Source organism: Ovis canadensis, chromosome 9 (assembly GCF_042477335.2).
Source record: "Ovis canadensis isolate MfBH-ARS-UI-01 breed Bighorn chromosome 9, ARS-UI_OviCan_v2, whole genome shotgun sequence".
NCBI lineage: Eukaryota > Metazoa > Chordata > Mammalia > Artiodactyla > Bovidae > Ovis > Ovis canadensis.
This window is the reverse complement of record NC_091253.1, coordinates 104,162,176-104,188,483: the sequence shown is the minus strand read 5'-3', so window position 1 is coordinate 104,188,483 and position 26,308 is coordinate 104,162,176. Positions and strand designations below refer to the sequence as shown.

The window sequence follows — 26,308 nt, the reverse complement described above, 5'->3', positions numbered from 1 at the left end:
TTTGCAGATTGCAAATTCAATGGTGAGCACATGGACAGGACCACCAGCTATGAAGTCACTCTTTACTAGGATGTTTTGTTGTAAAACTTGTCCAAACATTGTGAAAACAAACAACTTTATGAGCTTTCAAAGCTACTTTCTACAGAAGGTACAGTTTCCCTTCTGGTTTTCTTATAATTATTTTATGCCAATATCAGTATATATTCATTTACCTTGGGGACTCTTCAAATATTATTTACTTTCTTACAAATATTTTGTCTTTTTTCTCTTTTTGCTTCTGAAATACTTTCCAAAGTTTTGATTATTCTTTGGTTTTATGAACTGTGTGCAAGTGACTCATTGTCCACATTAATACTGAAGTCAATAGAAATGGGTAGTGTGACTCTTTGGTTGGGTCCCTGGGGGATGGAGGCACAAGATTCCCTGGAGGATGGAGGTGTACGTGGGAAATGGATGCTTCGACTGTTCGGTTGGGTCCCTGGGGGATGGAGGCGCACGCGAGTCCCTCTGATGCTTCTGGGCCTGAGACCATGCGGCATGCGGCACGCGGCTCCAGGCTAGCCCCGGCTCTGCTGCTTGCTAGCAGTTTGCAAGAGGACAAGTCTTTTAACTCTAAGCCTTGGTTTAGTCAGTTGTAAAGTTTATCTTTTTTAGAATTAGATAATATCAAGCATGTGAAGAGTTTTACACTGTATCTTTATCACAGAGTAAGTTGATTATAAACGGTAACTTAACAAGTGGTGGTGTGATGCAGTCACTGTTTTAGGAAGCAGTGTGGGATTGGCAGGGTGGTCAGTGTTTGGGCAACTTGGAAATCACTTGTAGAATATTTTGAGTAACTTAATAATAAGGAATGCAGAGATTAGATTAACTGGATTGAACTAGAAGGAGTAAAGCTGAAGAGCATGAGAAAAGGAGACACGTTAAGGATGAAGCAAGGTTGAGAAAGGGCATTTCAGGTTTTGTGTAGAAGGAGAAAAGCTTGAGGCCTGTTTGGCACAGAGAAGAGAGCCAGTGGAGGAGAGAGGAGATGTTCACGTGGAAGCAAGTAAACACGGAGAAGACAAGACAGCAGATCCTGGTGGTAGGAGTGGGCAGGACATCGCGGAAAGACTAATGTTCGAAAAGATGGAAACATTCCATTTCCTGAGGCAGGTAGAAGCCAGACTAAGTGAAGTGGTAGGTGTTGAGGGGGTGTGAAGCAGGGTGCGGTGTGTGTGTGAAGGAGGGGAATGTGGAAGGGTTGCCCAGCACGCTGAGACCCACGTCGAGAGTGGAAGGCATGGCACAGCTGTAGAGGGCGTCCTCAGCAGAGCAGACGCAGGAGACCTGGGCTTGAGGAAAGCCAGTGTTGATGTGATCAAGGGAGTCTGAGGCGTTCTGTTATTTTTAATAGCTGAGCCTCTTATAGTCCTCGAACGTGTTGCTCAGCTCTCTCTGTACTGCCGCTCCACTAACGTATGGCCTGGAAGCAGGTTAACTTCCGAGCCTGCCAAGCACGTCCCCTTCGCTGTGCCCTTGTTCGTCCATGGGCCTTGGGCCAGTGTGCAGAGTGAGAGTTGAGACCCATTAGTCAGGCAGTCATGAAATCTATTTGCAAGCTTTTTTGTTTTTGTTTTTAGATAAAGCAATAGGCAGTATCAGAGTGCATCACGTGTAATAAGGGTAGGTCTAAGTTGTTTTGGTTTTATTTTTTAGTTTGTATATGTGACTGTGTGTGTGCGTATGTGTGTGTTCAGTTGGGATGTAAACATATTTCTTAGTGTGGTTTGCAGTCAGAGAAATTGGAGAAGCCAGTGCTTTCAGACCAGTTCACCTTTCGCATAATACTTGTAGTGCCAGAAAAAAGAATGAAGGCTCGTGCTTAGGTGAGTCCCGTCTCTGTGAAGCCGCATCTTCCCCTCAGTTCTTCCCACGTTGGTAACGCCTGTTGTAGCACTGAGCATCCCGTTGCTTCTGCTCCTTCAGCCTAGCAAAGGAGCCACGCTGCTTCCGTCCACCAGTTTAGAGGGTATGGCTACTTTAATCAGAAGAGAGAACGGTCCCAGTCTCTGTACTGGGGATTGTGATGCCCACTGTCTGTGGTTCTACTTGAGTTGGAATAGCTTTGCTCTGCTGCTGTTCTGGTAGAGGTTACCTCCGTGGGTCAGGCTTCCACCTCCTTAGAAAAGCTGTCTGTGAACATTTGAAAAGGGGAAAGTTCGATTTCAGGTAATCTACCATTTTTCCTTAGGCTGAGAAAGATGGTACTGGAGAGTCTGTGTCTCGAGACCAGTAGCTGAGTTCTCCTGTGTGCCCTGTGCCTCTAGCCACTGTGTCGGTTAGCCCTGACAGGGGTGCTCAGTGAGCAGCTAGCGGGGATAACCCGCCGTAGACGGCAGTGCAGTGCAGGCTCGATAGGGTCTGTCTAATGCTGAAGCCCATACATCCCTTTTCCTCTGTGAATCACAGAGCTGGGTGTGCATGACTTGTCCCTCTCCCAGCAGGTGGGCTGCCCAGGGCCTCCAGCTCTGCAGCTCCCCCCTGAGGTTCCTGCTTAGCTCTTCTGCTAGAGCCTTTGAGGCCTGTTCCTGTGGGAGGGGTAGGAGCCGGGGGGCTGGACGCCTGAACTCCCCCCAGATACTGTGTCAGCCCCAGGGCAACCCTTTTTCAGCGTGCACTGCATTGAATTATAGTGATGAAAATTGAAAACGACTTTTTTTTTGTAGACTATGCCAGTTGCAATGGCCTTATTGAGAGATGTTCACAACCTTTGTCCCAAAGAAGTCTTAACGTTTATTTTAGACTTAATCAAGTACAATGACAACAGAAAAAATAAGGTATGTTACTTTAATATTAATAAAACTAGCCAGTGATACTTTGTTTTCAAAGAAATATTTAGACTGTGAAATCATTGTTGTGTCCATGGGACTTGAAATTTCTAGAGAGAGAAACATACAAATATGATTTATTATAATAACCAGATATCTGGAAACCAAGATTAGTTGATTTTTAAATGTTCCTCATACCTGTTACAGTGTGGAGAGCAGCACATTGGATTCCGAGAACTCAGCTGGCCTCTGTCTTGGTGAATCTGACAGCCCAGTTTCATTCTTACTCCTTTTTTCTTCTGTCAGAAAACAACTCCTCTTGGATCACTTGTTCATTGATGAATTTGACTCTTTTTTTTAGCTATAATGTGTGTTTTATTCACAGTTCACTAAATAGCTATTGAATGCCGTGCTTCAAACGTTACTTCACCTTACTCATTATCATTCTAACAACCGGCAAGTGTTTTTGAGAATATATGCTATGCCAGGCAGTATACCACGTTAAATAGAAAGGGAAGGCATGGTAGTTGCCGTCTCGCATTCCCTTTAAAGGAGACAGATATCTGGGACTTCCCTGGAGGTCCGGTGGTCACGGCTCCACAGTCCAGCTGCCGGGGTGCATGCTCAGAACCTGGCTGGGGACTAAGAGCCGGCGTGCTGCACAGGCGGCCAGAGCCAAACAAAGGCTGAAAGAGCCGCTGTGAGCGCGACAGTCTGATTCTGGGCCCGCGAGGCTCCGCCCTGATGGGGTCCAGCAAGCCCACAGCTAGGCCTGTTCCTGCCAGAGGGGAGGGATGAGCACACAGGTCTCTTCCACAGTGACAGCGGCACTACAGATATTCTTGCAGAGAGCTTACAGACATCATTTAAGTAATCTCTGAATGCAAATGACCCTGCTGATAGAATTAATTTGCTTGCTCCATGTTCAAATTTCTAGGCCAGTACATCTGATTTGCTGAGTTTAAATCAAGCCAACCTGAATTGCTTTCAATTAAATTAGTCTTCTGGGAATTGCCTGGGATATGGATTTAGAAATTTTTGTTCATTTTGGGGGATAGTTTCCTCCATTTTCTCTGCTTCTTTTGCTACAACTCCTGTTGTCTTCTACACCAGCCCTCCAGCTTCCTTGTGCTTTCTTCCCTATTTTTTAACTTTTTTGCTCAAAATTTTGAGTTTTTTATTTTTGCATTTTATGTTCCAGTTTGATTTTGATTCTGATTCCCTGCATATTTCTTTCTCTTAAACATGTATTATGCTGTTGGAAGTCATATCATTGGTTATTTCTCAGACTGTGTTAATGATAACTTTTGAATTTTTTTCCCTCTACTGGTTTTCTTTTCTTTGCATACTCTTATTTCCTCCAAGCTGCTTTCCCCCCTTTGTTCTGGTCTCTCTTTATGTTGATGCTTTCTGCAGAAATCTGGTGACCCTTGGTTAGATGTCTTAGATGAGAGTGGAACACAGAAATAGCTGATTCAGAACTCTGTATTAACAGCAGAATTTGTGAACTGCAGTCTTCTTTTTGGACGTATCTGGCTAGATCACTATGAGAGTGCCTTACATGTAGTCAACATTCGTCAGCTAAGCTAGCGTCTTCAGTTCAGTTCTTCAGTCGCTCAGTCATGTCCGACTCTTTGCGACCCCATGAAACCGCAGCACACCAGGCCTCCCTGTCCATCAGCAGCTCCTGGAGTCCACCCAGACCCATGTCCATGGAGTCGGTGATGCCATCGAGCCATCTCATCCTCTGTCGTCCCCTTCTCCTCCTGCCCTCAATCTTTCCCAGCATGAGGGTCTTTTCCAGTGAGTCAGCTCTTCGCATGAGATGGCCAAAGTATTGGAGTTTCAGCTTCAACATCAGTCCTTCCAGTGAACACCCAGGACTAATCTCCTTTAGTCTGGACTGGTTGGATCTCCTTGCAGTCCAAGAGACTCTCAAGAGTCTTCTCCAATACCACAGTTCAAGAGCATCAATTCTTCGGCCCTCAGCTTTCTTTATGGTCCAACTCTCACATCCATGCATGACCACTGGAAAAACCATAGCCTTGATTAGATGGACCTTTGTCGGCAAAGTAATGTCTCTGTTTTTGAATATGCTATCTAGATTGGTCATAACTTTTCTTCCAAGGAGTAAGCGTCTTTTAATTTCATGGCTGCAGTCACCATCTGCAGTGATTTTGGAGCCCCCCCCCCCAAAAAAATCTGACACTGTTTCCACTGTTTCCCCATCTATTTGCCATGAAGTGATGGGACCAGATGCCATGATCTTAGTTTTCTGCATGTTGAGCTTTAAGCCAACTTTTTCACTCTCCTCTTTCACTTTCATCAAGAGGCTTTTTAGTTCCTCTTCACTTTGTGCCATAAGGGTGGTGTCATCTGCATATCTGAGGTTATTGATATTTCTCCCGGCAATCTTGATTCCAGCTTGTGTTTCTTCCAGTCCAGCGTTTCTCATGATGTACTCTGCATATAAGTTAAATAAGCAGGGTGACAATATACAGCCTTGACGTACTCCTTTTCCTATTTGGAACCAGTCTGTTGTTCCATGTCCTAGTAGCTAGTATGTTACTATTAAGTAAGTCTCTTTCACTCTTTTTTCCGATGTGTGACTCTATGCCAAAGGACAGTGTTGAATACTTACCTGAAAACTTGCTTGTCTTTGCAGATAAATTGTGTTTTTAAAGTTACTATGTTTTATTCCATTCACTTTTTAAGAGCAGTGTAAGTTTATCGTTGTCTGGTAACTGTTCCTCGGTTTAGTTTTCAGATAACTATTATCGCGCAGAGATGATTGATGCCCTTGCCAACTCTGTTACGCCTGCAGTCAGCGTGAATAATGAAGTCCGAACTTTGGATAACTTAAATCCGGACGTGCGACTCATTCTTGAAGAAATCACTAGGTTTTTGAACATGGAAAAACTTCTTCCAAGTTACAGGCACACCATCACCGTCAGGTATAATGATTCTTCATATCTGCTTCTTGAAGTTACTTGCTTTTATAATTAGAGAAATTTATTTTCATAAAAAAAATCTTATATGAGTCTACCATCCATGGTAAATTATTACTCTTTTGGAGAAGGTCTTCTAAATTTTTTCCTGTGATAACTATATCAATTTTTAATTTATGACATATTTATATAATTTTTATATTCTACTTATGTCATGAATGTTTCCTCGTGTCATCAGAAATTACTCATAAGCATTGTATTTGATATCTGCATAAGCTTTTACCCCATTGGATATAGTTTAAACATCCCTCTATTGTTAGGCTTCTTTTAAGATTTTTTGCTTCTCTCAAATTTTTTGTAGCATGACTATCAACAGGTTTTATCTATTTCATTAGGAGTTTGCTAAAAAAAATTGTTGATTTACTGATTTAGCAATATGAATAGTCTTAGCTTTCCATATATGTTAGTGAATAAACTATATTTGTATCACTAAAACTTTTAGAAAGAGTACTTTAAGTCATATTTCATGCTAAATACATTTTGCTGTAGTGTGTTCCTGTTATAATGATACCTGAAATTGGATTTCCAAAGTTTTGAAATGTGCTTTAATACTTTTTTAAGTGTTAGTAAGTAAGTGTTCGTTGCTCAGTCGTGCCCGACTCTTTGCGACCCCATGGACTGCAGCCCACCAGGCTCCTCTGTCCTTGAGATTTTCCAGGCAAGGATACTGGAGTGGGTTGCCATTTCCTTCTCCAGGGGATCTTCCCAACCCAGGGATTGAACCCGGGCCTCCTGCATTGCAGACGGATTCTTTACCAACTGAGCTACAAGGTAGAGTTTTTTAAGGTGATTATAAAAGCTGAGTGTTCAGAAATTAAAAAGAGGATTCAGATTACATCAGTTTTTCAGTTTATTGTTATAGATTATTTTAAATTCCTAGGAAATAAGTTTAATTCAAAGTACTGTCACAAAAGTGTCTAACTATAAACGCTATTCTCCCAGCTGTCTGAGAGCCATACGAGTGCTTCAGAAGAACGGGCATGTGCCCAGTGACCCGTCTCTCTTCAGATCTTATGCAGAGTATGGCCACTTTGTGGACATCAGAATAGCAGCTTTGGAAGCGGTGGTTGATTACACTAAAGGTAATGCTTCAGAAATGTATGCTTATATCATTTTAGAAAGAATGGTTTACCATTTATTATTTAGTCGTTAGGATTTTCATAGTATGTGCGTACAGATACCTTGATTTTTAATTAAGTCACTGATTTAGAATTTTTGGTAAATATAGAATTCATATAAGAACTTGTAAATGGGAGAAAAGAATAAAATAGGTAAAATTTAAAATAGATATTAAATTGACAGAGGATGAGATGGCTGGATGGCATAAAATAGGTAGAATAAAATAGATACCTTTGGTCTTTCTGAAAAGTCTGTGCATCATTCTGTAGCCTTAATCAGCATGTCATTTCAAGATATCTTGGAAGAAATCTCTGATTACATAAGGATTCAAGAAAACATTCTGTACGTGCCAGGAGTTTTCTCTGCAAAAGTCGAAGGGAAGCCGACAGTCGGTACTGGGGTCCAGCCCCGGTGGATCCAGGGTAATTCGAAGCGGGGACGGCGTCAGCATCTGAGGAATTAATTGCCTAATTAAAGATATGGAGGGAGATTAGAAGGAAATAGTGTAGTAGGAAAATAAGTGGAGAAAAGAGGCTGAATAACTTGGTTTACGTGGAAAACCGATAAAACTCCAGGACAAGGAGTTTGCACCACCTACGCAGGCCACCGGCACCCGCTTGAATAGTGGAGGGTGCCCCGCCTTGGGCTCCCTCTCACGTGGGTCTTAGAAGCCAGGGCAAATAAGTAGACACGGTGAGCCTCCACCCTCCAGAGGGGAATTCAGCCAGAAAAGGGAGAAAAGGATGACATGGGGGAGCCAAGCATCGGTGCCAGACCCCCAACTTTATTTTAAAAAGCAGCTTATATGTTATATATCCCAAGTTGTACATACAGAAATAATGGAATATGCATGCAGGGGCAGCAGTCCTGACCCTTATTGAGACCAGGCTTTCCTTTTGCATACCTTCCCGTATACGGAAGGTCTTAGGTAGTTTTACATCATCTTCTGGCCAGGGGGCCTGTTAACATTTTTATGGCTCTTTTCCTAGATAAATGTCTATCAACCAGAAAACTCATTTTCCCTTGAAGTGTTTTTTCTTTACTCTGCATCACCCTCAAAGCACTAAATAAAGTTACATCCCTGTAGAACAAAGGTGCAGTGGGTTATAACAAAGAAAGTACTTAACTCAAAGATCTAGTGTTGCTAATGCCAGGGCTACTACCTATTTTTCTGTATACCAACTATATCTACAAATAAAAGATATAAAACTTGGCAGCAAGTATTGGCTCAACAAATGAAACCCTTAATCAGTCCTATTCTAATGATTTTGACTCCTCGGAAGCCCCTACATTCCTAGGATGTTTTAAGCTTCCTGTGCGTCTTGCGGTCAGGAGGCTGCAAACAATCACATGCACAGCTGTAAGAGTTCGGCAGGCAGGCTAGAAAGCCATCAGAGGGGTTTTTGGATTGAAACACTCTTTTTATGCCCAGGAGACTTATTATATAAAAGCTCTAAATAAACTTTTTCCAGAAAAAGGTGGTGGGGGGACAGCCCCCTGTTAATGTCAGAGGAGCTGGTGGAAGGCATAACACAGTAAAGCATGCAGACTCTGGTTTTGGGGCAGATGCTCGAGCAGATCCAGTGAGGCTCCCTTAAGGCCCGACTCGCCTTTGCCTGTCGGGCCCCTTAACCTCATGACCTTTGCCACGGGCGGGACTCCTCGTGCTGGCTCCCGGCAAGTCAGGGACTTCCCCCGCGGTCCAGAGGCTGAGACCCCGTGCTCCTAGCCCAGGGGCCTAGCTTCCATCCCTGCTCAGGAAGCTGGATCTCACATGCCACAGCAGGGACCCAGCACAGCCAATAAATAAATACTGAGGGGGAATAGGTGTTAAATGGGGACTTCAGGAGGGGGGTAAACAAGGCTTCATGAAGCTGGAAAAAAAAGGAAGGAAAAAAGTGAATAAGGGAATATTACATATTCAGAACATTGTCAAAAATACAGAGTGGAAAGTACGTTAAGGAGATAAAATATTTTTTTTAATTGTCATGAAGAATAGGTGGAAGAAAATAATAGGATATATTATATCCTATTATCCAAGAAATAATAGGATACTTTGAAAGAGTGTAAATGAGACTGACCTAAGCTAGAATCTGATGAAATTTAAAATTTTAAGATTAAGGAAAAGTCTGTAAATTTCGAACTGTTCCTAGAAGCGTCAGAACCTGTTTATTGTACAAAGTAAAAGAATAATGCAGCCTATAAATTCTTCAGAGTGTGAAGAATTCAAAAGACAGCACAGGCCGACATAACGTCCAGGGAGAATTATGATCTGGGACTCTCTGCTTTGCTAGACTGTTGTTTGTGTACCCTTGGAGGCCTGGAAGACCGTATCCTGTATGTAACATGTTTAGCAACAGAGTCCCTGGGCTGCTTCAGTGGCCCCGTGGCCCCCATTCGCGCCCTCGGTGCAGGCGGCACAGGCTTGACCCCTGGCTGGGCAAGTTCTGCGTGCCTTGGAGTGCTGGAAAGATTTTTCCCAAAATGCTTTTCAGCTGATCTGGAGGTGAGCCAGAATAATAACTCAAGACTGATGAGAGTGTGATAGGAAATTCCCAGTGAAATGCCAGGCATCTGTGCCTGTAAACCAAAGAGCTAAGCTTAAATTCTTGTTAACATGTAAAATTTAATGCAAATTTCAAAACATAGTTCTTAAAAAATAATATGCAAATATAAGAAATATAGAAGTCTAAAGTTCCAGATTATACTAAAATGTGGGGAATAAAGAAGTTATGGTAATTTCTTATCTAACTGTGTAAAGAGAGGATTGCTTAAATTTTACACATTAAGTAGAAGAAAATATCGGCAACCCTTACATTTCGGTGTAGGTTTCAATAGGAACGCTGCTTCCCGGGAGGAATTCTAGCGGGAAAGAGCAATGCAGTGAGCGTCTCCCGTATGTTGCCCAGCTTAACAGAGGCTGCGTTTGTTCTTCCTTTTTGTCTAGGGTTAAAATGTCCTTTTTTTCAAAGAATGCTGGTAAAGATAATGTTTTTTATGTATTTCTTAGCAAGAAAAAAATTTAATCCTATGTCAGTTTTCCGTTTTATTTTGACTTTTACCAATTTGTGAAATCTGGAAATTTTGAGATTCACTAAATAGGCCATTATTCCCAGCCAAGGTATTCAAATAATGCTCACTGTCTCATAAAGAGGAAGTTTTCATTAATTAGCGTTACCTGAAATCAAGTAGAATGTTAATATTTAAGTATGATTTAATTGAAAGATGTTTAAAGGTGTAACATAAATCCAATTCACTAGAAGAGGAAAGGAATGGAAAAATATTAGAAATTAAATTCTGAAAATGAAGGTTTTCAAATCATAGATATACTACTCTTTGAAAAGGTAAATGGAAATAGCTAGTGAATTTTGTTAAAGTTAATTATACTTATAGTACTGGTTTTACAGCTGTTTTTTTATGTTGTACTGAAAAGTTAAGGCTGCTCTTAAATGAAAGAAACCACTTGGGCAGCAGCAGTTCACTGTGTGATTCAACTGAGACACCATTGAATAGCAAAGCTCTATAATCTTATCTGAGCACCTAGAAACACTTCTGTTTAAACACGTTTCCCCTTAGAGTTATTCATCTCTGATTTAGGGCTCTAATAAATTACACTTTTGTTTTATGTTGTGTTGGCCATTGATTTGAGCCTAAGTGGAAAATACACTCTTGGTCCTGTTTTTTATGTTTGACTGCATAGATAGCACAATACTTGTAAAATTTGCAAAGTAGCCCGTTGCAGTAAAAGTGTAAGAAATTGCCTGCATCCCTCATTTCTAATTAGAAATCTGCCTAAGACAGAGGCCTAGGTAGTAAGTGTGGACTCCTTGTTTGCCACTTGTTTAATTTGTTATAATTAACAACATACATTTCCCTGGTTTTATTTTCAGTGGACAGGAGTTACGAAGAATTACAGTGGCTACTTAACATGATTCAGAATGACCCTGTACCCTATGTAAGGTTAGTTTTTTTGTGCTATAATATTTTGTTTTTATAAATCATGAAGTAAGTAATTTCAGAAAATTAGACATGGAGTTAAGTCTTAGTTTTTGAAAATATAGGAGTACCTTATCCTGGTACTCATGTCGTTTTCTATTTGGTTTGCCTTTGGAAAGATACTTTAAAAGATATAGTAAGTTAATTCCCTGAATTTTACACATGATTTCTATTGTAATTTAAAGAAAACCTTATGTAACCCTTTTTAATACACATGGGGTATCCCTTATGTATCAAAAAAATCATAAAACCTCCTTATCAATTGATACACTCTATTTTAAAAGTAAATAAGAGCAGTGTTTTGGTGTATCCCATTTGTTCCTTTTCTTGCTCAAATAAAATCCTAATTTTTAATAAATGGATTTAAGATAAAAAAATGTAATACACCATTGTTAAAAATTTAGAAAATAAGGGAAATTAAAATTCCAGTCCTGACTTAGTAACTATTTTCATTTTTGTATTCTTTTCATTTTGTTCATTTCTGCTGCTTTCTTTTGCAAAGTAGGATATTTATAGTGTATTTGAGCAGGATTAAAACTTTTTACTATTTTTGTCTTCCTTTCTTTATACCTAATAGACTCAAATTTGTGTTCTTTTGTTGTAATAATTCAGTTGCATAAAATGAAATTTGAAAGGTGAAAAATAAGTTAGATTTTAGCCGTTCCAACTAGAAACAGGAACATAGACCCAGCAGCATCGCCCTGCTCCAGGTTGCACGTCGTCTGGCAGGCATTTTCTTCTGAAAAGGCACACAGGTGCACTCTGCCTTTTGACCTTACTGAAATCCGTCTGGACGTGAGGCATGCGCAGGCGATTCCGGCTCCTAACGGAGGGGTCTTTGAGCAGCAGGTCTTTCAGGTTAGCTGTAGTAGGTTCCTGGTTAAGGCACCTGTGTATTTCAATCTTTTAAGCAATGCTTATTAAAAAATATTCTTTGTACAGTTTTGCTGTTTTTATTTCATGGTTTTTGATTTGTGATCTGAATTGTATATGAAATAATTTGTCCTTGGATTGATATATATATATATATGAAGGATCAGGTTGATGTGGATAAAAATCTCATAATCACCCATTCTGAAGTACATTCTTACATGAAAGAGAGTCAGCAGGAAGCCAGCCTCATCTGTTCTCTGGTAGCACTCATGCATTTGAAAGTTTATAAGATGCTGCTGATAGCAAGTAGGGACAGAAATTATAAACGTAGCTTATCATGTGTTCATTTATGTTTTCAAGGCACATCAGGAACTAACATTAAGGCACTTCTGAGATCTCAAAACTGCGTTTTGAAGGCCATTTTATATAATATTTGAAGTTGTATTTCTAAATTAGATACTATACAATCAGATTGCTTTTGAAATGTTGTGGAGCTTTTAATATTCAAGTTTCGAGAGCACTTATTTATACTGTGAACTGAAAATCTATTTAAAGATATATTCATGATTATATTTGACATGTTTACTTCATAATCAATACGGTTTATTTATGTCACCAATAGGGAACCTCTTAGGCTTTACTTCATATCATCTAGCTCATACTTACAGTTTAAAAAGGTCAGCACATCTTTAAAAAGCTTTAATAGCAGTGAATGATTACAGGATAGGAGTGTCACCACATTAGCGGTATTGTACATGTGTTGTTTGGTGTCTTGGGACATCAGTCGCTGTATTTTCTGTGGTTTTTATACTTTGAATAGAAACTTCGTCCTTATCCCTGTCATCGTTACCTTCTCTTTCCTCCCTCCCTTCCTGTCTGTCTCTATTGAGGCATAGTTGACAGTTTCAGGTGCATAGCATATTGATTCTCTATGCGTATATTTTGAAAAATGATCACCATCATAAGTTTGGTTAACGTCTATTACCATATATAATTACAAGTATTTTTTCTTATAGGAACTTTCAAGATCTGTTCTCTTAGCATCTTTCAAATATGCAACACAGTCGTTACTAACTGTAGTCACCATACTATACATTATCCCCCCATGACGTATTTCATAAGATAAGTGGGGATTTGTACCCTTTGACCCCGTTCACATGTGTCACCACCACCCCCACCTCTGACAACCTCCAATCTGTTCTATTATTTACACTCACAGAGTAACCATCATATAGAACTGCTGTGTTCTGCTGTTAATGGAATAGGATTCTTAGTCTTAAAGATAGGCAAACATTTCTATTTCTGCTATTTCTGTCTCTCTTAACATCAGTGACATTCATCTCTCCTGCCTCAAATACAGCATTTTATTTTTATGGCTTTTGGTTGATTTTTAAACTCCTAATAGTAAAAATGGCCTTTAATAAGAACTGATCCTTTTAAAAAATACAGATTTTTAAAATTTCTCTCTTTTAACATTAAAAATTCTATGTTATTATATATATTAGGGTTACTGATTTAGATAGATCACTAGAGTTAGATAAAGCTCTGCAGAATTTGGGGGCTGAAACCTTAAAATTTGGAGGAAAAGAAACTAATTACTTGTAATTACCCCTTTATTCTTTAGAGCTAAGTTGAACATCATTTCTATAAGGATACCTTCTTGATTCCCTGCTCCAGGTTAGGTTCATCAAGTAATACTTGTCCATGAAATCCTACAGTTGTTCCTTTACCCATGTATATAAATGTTAATTTTATAGTTTTTTTTTAACCTGCTGTCTCCCCCATGGGAACATAAATTTTAAGAAGACAGAGACTGTGTCATCTTTTGCCACTGTATGGACAGCATTTAGTATGATGCTTTGTATATGGTTAATTAAATATGTGTTAAGCAAGTGGTTGTTATGTATATTATATGTATTATTATATATTTGCCCCTTCTAATCATATATATGTTTAACTTAATTCATATGTTAAAGAAAAGTGATTTTATCTCTGTAGTGACAACTGTATGTAGAAAAAACCTTGAAGCTGTTGAATTCCTTTTAAATGTTTGAGAAGGTTGTTAGTCTAAGAAGAGCGGGGATAAAATAAGATGGAGAAACGAGATAGTTTTCCAATGTTTTTATTTCACGGTTAGCAAAAATTTAATTTTTCTTTATCTTTCAGACATAAAATTCTAAATATGTTGACTAAAAACCCACCCTTTACTAAGAGCATGGAGTCTCCCTTATGCAATGAAGCTTTGGTAGATCAACTTTGGAAACTTATGAATTCTGGTAAGAGAGCAGTGGCTTTTAAAAAAGCTTTATTTTTTATTTTTTTTTTTATTTTTATTTTTTTTATTTTTTTTATTTTTTAAATTTTAAAATCTTTAATTCTTACATGCATTCCCAAACATGAACCCCCCTCCCACCTCCCTCCCCATAACATCTTTCTGGGTCATCCCCATGCACCAGCCCCAAGCATGCTGCATCCTGCGTCAGACATAGACTGGCGATTCAATTCACATGATAGTATACATGTTAGAATGTCATTCTCCCAAATCATCCCACCCTCTCCCTCTCCCTCTGAGTCCAAAAGTCCGTTATACACATCTGTGTCTCTTTCCCTGTCTTGCATACAGGGTCGTCATTGCCATCTTCCTAAATTCCATATATATGTGTTAGTATACTGTATTGGTGTTTTTCTTTCTGGCTTACTTCACTCTGTATAATCGGCTCCAGTTTCATCCATCTCATCAGAACTGATTCAAATGAATTCTTTTTAACCACTGAGTAATACTCCATTGTGTATATGTACCACAGCTTTCTTATCCATTCATCTGCTGATGGACATCTAGGTTGTTTCCATGTCCTGGCTATTATAAACAGTGCTGCGATGAACATTGGGGTACATGTGTCTCTTTCAATTCTGGTTTCCTCGGTGTGTATGCCCAGAAGTGGGATTGCTGGGTCATAAGGTAGTTCTATTTGCAATTTTTTAAGGAATCTCCACACTGTTCTCCATAGTGGCTGTACTAGTTTGCATTCCCACCAACAGTGTAGGAGGGTTCCCTTTTCTCCACACCCTCTCCAGCATTTATTGCTTGCAGATTTTTGGATCGCAGCCATTCTGACTGGTGTGAAGCGGTACCTCATTGTGGTTTTGATTTGCATTTCTCTAATAATGAGTGATGTTGAGCATCTTTTCATGTGTTTGTTAGCCATCCGTATGTCTTCTTTGGAGAAATGTCTATTTAGTTCTTTGGCCCATTTTTTGATAGGGTCGTTTATTTTTCTGGAGTTGAGTTGCATAAGTTGCTTGTATATTTTTGAGATTAGTTGTTTGTCAGTTGCTTCATTTGCTATTATTTTCTCCCATTCAGAAGGCTGTCTTTTCACCTTGCTTATATTTTCCTTTGTTGTACAGAAGCTTTTAATTTTAATTAGATCCCATTTGTTTATTTTTGCTTTTATTTCCAGCATTCTGGGAGGTGGATCATAGAGGATCCTGCTGTGATTTATGTCTGAGAGTGTTTTGCCTATGTTCTCCTCTAGGAGTTTTATAGTTTCTGATCTTACATTTAGATCTTTAATCCATTTTGAGTTTATTTTTGTGTGCGGTGTTAGAAAGTGATCTAGTTTCATTCTTTTACAAGTGGTTGACCAGTTTTCCCAGCACCACTTGTTAAAGAGATTGTCTTTACTCCATTGTATATTCTTGCCTCCTTTGTCAAAGATAAGGTGTCCATATGTGTGTGGATTTATCTCTGGGCTTTCTATTTTGTTCCATTGATCTATATGTCTGTCTTTGTGCCAGTACCATACTGTCTTGATGACTGTGGCTTTGTAGTAGAGCCTGACTTCGTAATGAGAAAGTAGAAAAAGAAATTAAGGAAACAATTCCATTCACCATTGCAACAAAAAGAATAAAATACTTAGGAATATATCTACCTAAAGAAACTAAAGACCTATATATAGAAAACTATAAAACACTGATGAAAGAAATCAAAGAGGACACTAATAGATGGAGAAATATACCATGTTCATGGATTGGAAGAATCAATATAGTGAAAATGAGTATACTACCCAAAGCAATTTACAAATTCAATGCAATCCCTATCAAGCTACCAGCCACATTTTTCACAGAACTAGAACAAATAATTTCAAGATTTGTATGGAAATACAAAAAACCTCGAATAGCCAAAGCAATCTTGAGAAAGAAGAATGGAACTGGAGGAATCAACTTGCCTGACTTCAGGCTCTACTAAAAAAGCTTTTTATTATTGGAGTTTTTCATTTTATTGTTTTTTTTTTAAGGAGACCGCTTACCGTACTTGCCTTCACAGTGGTGGCTGTGATAACATTTGCTAAGGGCATAGCCACACACCTTGCCCCACAGGGTAGTTGAGGAAACGAAAATACCAATTTAGTGAAAGTGTCTCAGATGTTTAAAGAGCTGTCAACATGAACTTGCACAGTATTACTGTTATTTTATCTCAGAAGGTTACAGAGGGTTGAAAATAAGTCTTTCTCATTTCGCTAGTCCTCCTAGTGGCCTTTCCCAGAGGTAACCAGTTCCTCGCGGACCCTTTTCAGGGCGGTATATAGTGTTAGCTTTCTGCGCTGTGGAGACCATGGCATCTCCTTGTCACGGTTTTAATTTACATTATCTGAGTGCAGTCAGGAGGCGGTCAGTGCTCCTAGGCATGAGCTCTGAAACCAGTGTGCTGAGGATTAAACCTCAGCTGAATGACTTGCTCTCAGTGTGACTTGTCTAAGCCCATGAATTTCTCATTTTAAAATAGAGGTACTTCTGCAAACTGAAAATTAAATGAGTTATTATTTATGAAGTGCAGTAACTAGTTCATGCTAAGTGCTCGGAAAGGTTGTTAGGCTAACATGCTAATGACACTGTGTTGAGCGCCTCTAATGTCTGGGCGCTTTATCTGTAGCTTCTGCTTTGTAAATTGTTCATATTCTTTGACGTTGCTGTTTAATTGAATCACTAACCTTTCCCTGTAGGATTGTAACTATGATACATACGTAAAGAAAATTTGCCTTATGTCTCCGATATGTTGAAATTGTAATATTGGTTTTGATTTAAAATTCAGTCTAAAGCTAGACTGAAAGTGTTTGGCTTAGAGAGAAATTGCTACAGATAGATGGTGAGGGAGCAGCGGGCATTCATTCTAATAAATACGCCGCTTTACCTTCTCTCTGAAGTATTGGAAGATAACTTCCTTGCCTATCTCATTAGTGACTACTTCACTGAATCCCACCTAGATAACAAGTTCTGATTCTTTTTCAAAAATTATTTAATTTACTAACATTGAAATGTTAAGCGGCTGTATGCCTTGTGTCCCTGAGTTTCATAATCATAGTACAATACCCTCAAGTAAAGGCACCATAGTAGATATTTCATTGAAATATAAAATTGAAAATAAAATGGCCCTTGTCCTCAAAACCTTTGTAGAATAGCGCATAACCCAGTTTATATCATTATTGCCAAATTATTCTTCTCATGTTTTCCCTGGCACCTAGAAGAATGACTGCTGCGGTTTCCATGATGTATCTTGCTCTTTGTGGTTTTACCTAAAAGGATGTTACGATTGCTGTCATTTAGATCCAAGAAATGAGCACACAATTCAGGAACTTGTAAAGGGTCATTCAGCAGTTAAAATGTGACATGACAACCCACTCCAGTATCCTTGCCTGGAAAAGCCCATGGACGGAGGAGCCTGGTGGGCTGCAGTCCATGGGGTCGCAAAGAGTCGGACATGACTGAGCAACTTCACTTTTCACTTTCATGCATTGGAGAAGGAAATGGCATCCCACTCCAGTGTTCTTGCCTGGAGAATCCCAGGGACAGGGGAGCCTGGTGGGCTGCCATCTATGGGGTCACACAGAGTCGGACATGACTGAGGCGGCTGAGCAGCGGCACCAGCGTGTGACAGGAACTGTACTGTGTTAAGTATATTCTTACCGAGAATGCAGGATTCCATGACTGTGAGGGAGTGCAGCTTGGCAGACAGTCATAATGAAGTGCAAAGAAGTCACGTATCACTTCTTAGGGAAGGTTTCATGGGCAGAGTAAGTGTATGTTTAAGATTAATGGGACAATCTCTGTTAAAACGTTTGAACTCCGTTGGAAGATTGTGGTTATACAAATTCAAGCTCTGATTGATGTCTAGTATTTATTATTGCTAGTATTCAGAATAAAGTACAGTTACTGCTTTGGTTTGGAATTCTCTGTGCTAATAATCTAAACAGAACAGATCAGTGAAGCCATCGGCATAAACAGTTTTTTACTCTTGTTCTTCAGATGTATAAATAAATGGGAACAGAACAATATGAACAGTGGGAATGGCTCAAATAATTGAGAAGGTTTTTTGTTTTTTTCTTTTTAATGTTTTTGGAGAACATTGGGCATTAGACAGGGAAGACTGATTAGAGGATTGCCTGAGAGAGTTCCTGGTTTTTACTCAGTTGCAACATTCTGAAGACTGTTATTTAATCTGCCAGCTACCCCTCCCAACTCAATCACTTAAATGGCAAGGAATACTCATGTACCTACCCTCCCCGACCCCCCCCCCGCCCCCCCCCCCCCGCCCCGCCTTGATTCTTGATTCTTCCCTCAGGTAGCAGGCTGCCCTTGTATTCTCATTCGAGGTCAAGCGCTCTGCCTGCCTGCCTGAGCCAGAGAGGCAGTGCTCAGGGCAGATGGTCTCTGCTCAAATCAGAAAGTATCTGAAGACAAATCCCTCAGATCACGAATCTGATCTTAGAAAAGATCATTCCTTCATTTTCTGAGGTGATTGCTTTTAAAGCTGATCAAGACACCATTTTCAGGACATTTTTATTTTCCTTGCTTATGAAATCTTGATTCCCTGACAAGGGATTGAGCCCATGACCCTGCAGTGGAAGCTTAAAGTCCTAACCCCTGGACCACCAGGGAAGCCCGAGGACATTTTGCAGTAAACTCGTCATCCCGCACTGATGACAGAAGCTTGAAAGTGCGCACAGGCAGGGTCCACGGGCGTGACGCCGTGCGGCCGGCTCTGTCCCGACCTCCCCGTCCATTTTTCTGACTCTGCCGCTCACTGCCGCTGTAAAGTGACAGCCATTCTAAGACTTTATTCCATGGTTTTGAAATACAACGTTCTCATTTTTTTTTTTCTGTTTTACAATTTTAACAGAAGCACTGCTTATTTTTTAGCTCCATCCTATCAGCCTTAAGTTGTAATATTTATAACTCAGGTGTTTGAGGGAGGAGAAACAGTCAAGGTCTGCCGGGGTCCAGCCTGGGTGGATCCAGGGAATTCGAAGGTGGGGACGGCGTCGGCGTCCTTAGAAAAATACATATTTAATTACAGACATATAGAGAGATTAGAAACGGATAGTGTAGTAGGAAAATTAGTGGAGAAAAAGAGGCTGAATAACTTGGTTTGTGTGGAATAGCATCCATGCGCCAGATGGGAATTCAGCTAGAGAAACAGGGAGCAAGAAAGAAACGACATGGGGGTATCAGTCTTTCCGGAAACTGATCTGATTTCTTTATTTTTGGGTTTGCTTTTTTTTTTTTTCCTTTTGTTACACATAGGGATGAATACAGAGTCATGCGGGGGTCAGCAGTCCTGACCTTTATCAAAATCAGGTGCTTCACATAAAAAGGTCTTAGGGATTTTATGATCCTTTCTTTCTGATAACCAAAAACTTATTTTTTTCCAAGGGTGTTTTTTCTTAAACCAGGCACCACCCTCCAAATAAAGTTACATTCCTATAGGGTGAGGGTGTAGTGAGTTACAATCAAGAAAGGAATTTATTTAACCCAAGGTTAACATGATTAATCTTAAAGGTTAATACTTATTTCTCCTATATGCTTAAAGATTAATGCTTATTTCTCTTGTGTGCTAGTTATATTCATTATAAGGGCAGGGAATATGGAGATTTAGCAGCAAACATCAGCCCAACAAATGAAAATCCTTTTACCAATGCTCCCCTTAAGATCTATTTAGTCTTAAGATATGATAAAGTTACATTTTTACATAGCAAGGACACAGTGATTTATAACAAAGTACAGTGATCTATTACAAAAGAGAAAATCCATTAACTCAAAAAGTCTAGTATTGCTAACCTTAAAAACTACTATATTTCCTTTTCTATATTCCAGATACATTGATTAATTTATTCCCAGGTGCCTAAGGATATGGAGGCCTGGCTGCAATCATTGACTCAACAAGAAGAAAAGCCCTATGCTAATTAAGACTCTCAAAATACTCCAAAACTCTCTGTGCTGTTTATGGTTGAGAGGTAGTAAACAATCATGTGCGTAGTGGCAGGAGTATGGATAATCGTGTCACACAAGCTAGTCTGTCAGCAGAGAGGTTTGACCTGAGACACCCTTGTCACACCCAGGGTAGGGAATTAGCAGCAATTATTGGCACAACAAATGAAAAACCCTTCACCAATATAATTCCTAACCAACCCACTATACTAATAATTTCCAACTCCCCAAAAGAATTTGCCTTTAGTAAGTCTAAAACATCTCGTGCCTCTCAGGTTGGGAGGCTGTAAACAGTCACATGTGGCGAACCTATACAAGGTGGGCTAGATAACCTTCCGAGGAGTCTGTAAGCTGAAGCACTCTTGTCACGCCCAGGAATTTTTATTGCCTTGGAGCTGCACGTTTACTCCTTCTCTGAGAGAAATGGTTATGGGGGAGAGCCCCCCGTAAAGTCAGAGGTGTAGGTGAGAGCATAAAACAGACTCTGGTTTTGGGGTAGATGCTCGGGAACGGGGGGTTTCCTGAGGCTTGATCACGCCTTTGCGTATGCCAAGCCGCGTTCCTCATGACCTTTGCCATGGGCGGAGCTCCTGGCGCCGGCCCCCTGGCAAAGGTCCTCCCGTGAGAATAGAGTAGTGCTGCTTCCTCCACGCAGGTTGAGGGCCTGCCGAGACCTTCACCAGCCCAAACCCAAAGCCCACACAGAAACAAAGCAACAGCGCGCCTGCTCTAGGGGCTGGGGACGCTCAGCAGCCTTCATGCCCCGTGCTGTCTCAGGTCCTTAGCTGACCCTCAGGAAAAAGGGCGCCCCCACTCACCAGAACATACATTTCCCACTCGCTTTTTAAAACTGAGATAATGCTTCTTTTAAAAACACTTTTTAAGAGTTCATACTGAGTTGCATGACTGGTTTCGACGTCATCTGCAGTATTTGAAGATTCCAGACTCATTATTTGCAGTCGACATAACTGGGCAATCTTCACCCTCAAGGTTTAGCCTTATTCCAGTTGTAAATGCACCCTAAGCCGTTCTGGTTTCTTTACTGATAGAGTGTCCGAGATGGCCATCTTTTCCTGCTCTGCCCCGAGTGGTAGACATGGAGGGCTTGCTGTTTCGGCAGCCTTCATTCCGTTCTTCAGAGGGCTGAGTCCCTCCAGCCTCTGTGATGAAGGTCCAGGAATCCGATCCTTGTCCTCTGTGGAACCTTTCCATGTGTGAAAAACATTGAGGAGGAGAGTAACGAGGGCCCCCAAGACATGGGGCAGTTTCAGTCCGTTAAAGAGTCCAGGTATGGATATTCCAGAGAAGGAAATGGGTTTCTAGTGTAAAATCCTTACCTTCACTCTGTACTGTTCCCGTTTCTGGTTTCTCTCATGCTTCTCGGAACTCTTGCTGCTTTCTCTGCTTCCAGCAGTATTGTGCATCTGTTGTTAGCTTACCACACGGCAGCAAAATTGAAGATGTCTCAAGGAAGACTGACAGCTGTTTCCTGATGTGCAAAGTGCTTAATGCAGAGTAGTGTATATAGTATGAACTCTGTAAAATTGTAACTCCTCTGACAACTGAAAGGACACACCCATGTGGGTTTTCCTTGCACCTAGTTAATATGACAGGTACTCACCTGTTACTGTTGCTGTTCGGTTGCTAAATCATGTCCGACTCTTCTGCCATCTCACAGACTGTAGCCGGCCAGGCTCCTCTTTCCATGGGATTTTCTGGGCGAGAATACTGCAGTGGGTTGCCATTTCCTTCTCTAGGGAATCTTCGTGACCCAGGGTCTGTTAGAGTATATCTCATCAAAATCATTACTTGATTGCAATTTATTTATTTATTCTAATACTTGTTGTTGAAAACCACAAAACTTAACTGTCCTGAATTTACTGTAGCAATGTCTTTCCTTTTGGTTCCTCTTTTTTAAAACATTGTGGTAGTCTTCTGAAACCCTAGTTCTTGGCCAAAATTATTTATATGGTTTATTTTTCTTGTCTAGAAGAATATTTCTTCTCACCCGTCTTAAATTCTCTAGGTCATTTTAAATTCTGGCTAGAAACCATAGTCAGTATGTAACCCTAGGTGATGATCTCATCTTGGCAGTTCTGTGTGGTGGCAGCGTCTGCCCGGAACGTCCCCCTGGGAGCGGGAAGCGTTCTGGCGTTCCCGCGCTCTGGTCTGCCACTGCTGTGGGGTGAGGTATCCTCTGAGACCGCAGCCCTGATTTCGGAGGTGAAAACAGGGATACTCATCAGAGAAGCTGGGAAGTCTCTCGGCCGCCTCGGGCCGAGTTTCTGCAGATGCAGTCCTTCTCTGGCCAGTGCATGTCCCCATCTCCGTTACCGGCCTGTGGCCGTCCCTGTGGTTTGCTGCTTTCTGAAGAGCACAGATATGTAGGTATTGAACAAACACTTCTTCTACAATAAATCTAGGTTAGAATTGTGTTGTTTCAAATAGGGTTTCTTGCCATATTTAAAATCTGAAAGTAGTAAATTTGAGCGTTAGCATTCGCTTCCAGTACAGCGTTCAGCAGGGTTCATGAAGGCTCTTGGTGTGCCGTCTTCCTGACATGCTATTAAAGAAGAAAATTGGACCAGGTGAACAGAGAATGGATGAATGTGGGCCAGTTCTGACTCTCTGGGGCCCCATGGACTAGCTCACCAGGCTCCTCTGTCCATGAATCCTCCAGGCCAGAATACTAGAGTGGGTTGCCATTCCCTTCTCCAGGAGATCTTCCCAACCCAGGGATTGAACCCAGGTCTCCTGAATTGCAGGCAGATTCTGTATCATCTGAGCCACCAGGAAAGCCCAGTATAAGTCTAATACTCCAAAAATAGTATTTTTTTTTTTCTGGCTTTAAATCTTCCTTTTAATTCCGCCTCCTTGGTTGACTGCTCCACACTCTTTCTTTCCCTGTTCGCCTTGTCTGACTTTCTTCTTTAATAGCATGTTAGGAAGATGGCGCACTGCGAACGTTCATGAGGAGTAGCCTCACGAACGCTACTCCTGGAAACAAATTCCAGTGCTCAGATTTATTACTTTCAGATTTTACATATGGTAGGTGTCTAATTTTTATTTCATAGGAGAATGAAATAATTAGATTTTTTCGGTTGTAAAATTCAGTATTTCCTTGGGACACTGATGGTTTTGTGACGGTGTGTAGGTGCCTGATGTCAAGGTAGGGAGCATCTCTACAGAAGAAGGCTTGCCACTGGGGCCTTGGTCAGTAGGCGGCTCCTCTTAGGCATCATAATCCTCTCTTCCCTTCCGTTTGTGCAGGTTCTGGACATCTGAGCATGTATGGATAGATGTGCACACTGACCTTTTGTTATTGCTGTTGATTACTTCCTAGGCACTTCACACGACTGGAGGCTGCGGTGTGGGGCTGTGGACTTGTACTTCACGCTTTTTGGCCTCAGTAGACCTTCCTGCTTACCCTTGCCAGAACTTGGCTTGGTCCTTAATTTGAAAGAGAAAAAAGCTGTCTTGAATCCAACCATCATTCCAGAGGCCATAGCAGGCAACCAAGAAGCTGCAGTGAACCCAAGCAGCCACGCACAGCTAGCTGGATTCCAGAACCCTGTAAGAAGCACACGCCATGTGGAAAAAGTAGCAATAGTTTTACTATTTAGAGCTCCAAAGAAGAGAATTGTTTCTTTAGAGCTAGAGGATTTTAGAGCCACTCACAGCTTCTCGCACCATTTTAAGAAGTGCTGGCTGACACTGTCTTAGCACCTGACGGTTTCTGGAGCGCTGCTGACGGTTGCGTAACGGCAGCGTGCAGATGTTGTGACGCCAGGCCACTCACTGCTCTTGTGATGCAGTGACTTTCTGTGCTTGAGCATAAAGTGTCTCCTTTGAGTAGTAGAAAATTGAACATTTCACCAATTATGTATTAACCGAACTTGTCTGTACACTGTCGTGGCAGGCTGTTTTGAACACAGGACCTTGACTTTTATCTCTTTTTTTGCTACTTTGCATTAATAGCCTCATTCTAAACATTTGAGAAGTGCCTGACAACTGCTTATTGAATCATTAGTAAATAAGTGGATAATGATGAATGGCCTAGTGAACATGTAAGCTGCTCACTGGGGGAGGAGAAATGCATTATGTGTTTTTTAGTTTATGTATATATGTATGTGTTTGCTTTTACAAAAACTTTTATTTCCAACTATGCATTATGAAATTATGAGACTTTATTGTAGAAAGACCTTCATACTGCAATTTAAAGAAAGTTTTCCAGGAGCCTCTTGCTCATTGGTGACACAATATCCCCAGTGCTTCAGGCTTCATTTTTCACCAATATTTAGACCAGATTACTTGCCTGGCAATACCCTACTGGTGTCTTGACACTTTAAAACTTAAATTTCTCTTTATGCTAGTTAGTAATAGTCATTTAAAAGAAATTATTCACCTAGATTTTCTGAAATATAATCATACTTATTTTTGTAAATTTAAAATGTATCTTAGAGTTTGGGTTATGAAAAAGTAAGACAAATCTTTTCATAGGAAAAAAAAAAGTCTCGTTAAAGAGCTCTTTTGTATCTGACTGTTTATAAGCCAGTGGAAATGAATATATTTATAATTCTTGTCCATATATGTTGATTTATCCACTTTCATACTTGGAGTCTTTAGGATAAGAGGAGAAAATGACACCAAAAGATATATGCTCTGGGGAAAGTTTTAAAAGTTCTCTTTCATACCTCCCTTCTCCTCCCAGAAAGACCAGCAGACAGGGGTGGGTGAGGTTTGTTTCTAGCCCGTTGCTGACAACTTTCAGGCACTGGGCAGGTTCTAATCTGCATGGTTGCTGTAGGTCTTAGTTTTCAGCTATGACATGAGCTACTTGTCTTTAGGAATCTAATTTTGATCTTGAATATTGCCACAGGAAGATGATCACCTTGCCAAGGAAGCCTCATGTAATATGTCAGCTCATCAGCAGGGAGTGAAGAGGAAGGCTGACACACCACTGGGGTCCCCACTAGAGCCTGGTCAAATACTGGAGAAGAATGAGGATAGCAGTAAAGTCAAACTCAAAATCAGAGTAAGACATACAGGCTACACCTGTATGAGCAGCGTAGGGCGCTCACCTTCTTTACCCCCTTGTGACTACTCGCAGTGGCTTTCCCTTCGCAGGAACAGGTGGGACAGCCTAAGTCGTAAAAGAACTCACATGTCCATCTAAGACGCTCCAGCCGACGGTCAGGCTTCTGTCGCCACACGCGTCTTCTCTGTCTGGGGGAGGAGCTCTGTGTGCACAGCCTGCACAGCTCACTGCTTCTCGCCACAGCGCAGGGCAGGCCTCAGCCGCTGGTGCACTTCCAGTCATCCCAGTCAGCTTCTTTGGAGGCTGGGCCGCATCATCTTCTCTTTCTCTTAATGCTTTTTGGGAAGGAGACTACTTTTCCTTTTAAATGTTTTGGGGCTGTATCCTGCGGCTTTTCTGCTGCTTCTCCTGAGAGCAGAAATCCAGAAAGAAAGTGATACAGTGGCTTCTTTCCTCTTTTGTTTTGTGTTACAGTTTTCAAATTCTCAAGAGGAAGAAGAGATTGATATGGATACTGTTCATGATAGCCAGGCATTCATTTCCCATCATCTAAACATGCTTGAAAGGCCGTCAACTCCAGGTAAGGTGGTGTACTGCGTTCACCGGGGTGGTGGAGAGAGTCCGCTCGATGCCACTGTTTGAGGGGGTGTCGCTCTATTGTCAAGAGAATAACTGTAAAGTTTAGAGGCAGCCAGTATTAAATGGTAGACTGTATCACATAACACATATCAGCAAAGGAATAAAGTGTTTCTTTTGATTTTCTACTTTGTTTTGTTTCTTTTTAAATATTTGGCTTACTTCTAGATCTGTTTTTTGAAAAAATCTATTCATCAGATTCCCTCCAATAGCTTTAAATTGTTTTTTGTTTCTTTGTTTTTTGAAGTTTAGACTTAATCTCAAAATAAAATAAGAGATCTGTTTTTTAAAAAATAATGTAACTAATTATATATAAAACTTCTTGACTACAACTAATGCAGCCCATAACGGAACTACTTCATTTTCTTGACTGCTTGTTCCATGTAATTTGTCATATTATAGATTTTTGCATGCATCTCTCAAACATCATAATCTTTTCTATTGAAAATATTACCTGAGACAGTATTGAGTTCATACACTTTAATTTACCTTATTATTTCCCTGTGGGCAGGCATTTGTTTCAGATTTTATTTTTATGCAAGTAATTCTCTCTGAGTGTCTTC

The 26,308-nt window shown here is 40.6% G+C and overlaps 1 protein-coding gene across 5 annotated transcripts in view; it reads left to right on the top strand.

Moving 5' to 3' along the window:
• The window catches only part of TAF2 (TATA-box binding protein associated factor 2), a 96,727-nt gene that overhangs the window by 47,074 nt on the left and 23,345 nt on the right, over positions 1-26,308 (top strand). For 3 of the 5 annotated variants that reach the window (XM_069600749.1, XM_069600750.1, XM_069600747.1), the window contains exons 17-24: positions 8-148; positions 2,709-2,819; positions 5,571-5,764; positions 6,761-6,900; positions 10,828-10,897; positions 13,973-14,082; positions 23,415-23,644; positions 25,584-25,689. In XM_069600749.1, the coding sequence (XP_069456850.1) occupies positions 8-148; positions 2,709-2,819; positions 5,571-5,764; positions 6,761-6,900; positions 10,828-10,897; positions 13,973-14,082; positions 23,415-23,644; positions 25,584-25,689 (1,102 nt within the window). Of the gene's footprint in view, positions 1-7; positions 149-2,708; positions 2,820-5,570; positions 5,765-6,760; positions 6,901-10,827; positions 10,898-13,972; positions 14,083-23,414; positions 23,645-24,950; positions 25,107-25,583; positions 25,690-26,308 lie in introns of all 5 variants that reach the window. The other 2 variants (XM_069600748.1, XM_069600746.1) reach the window with 1 other exon arrangement.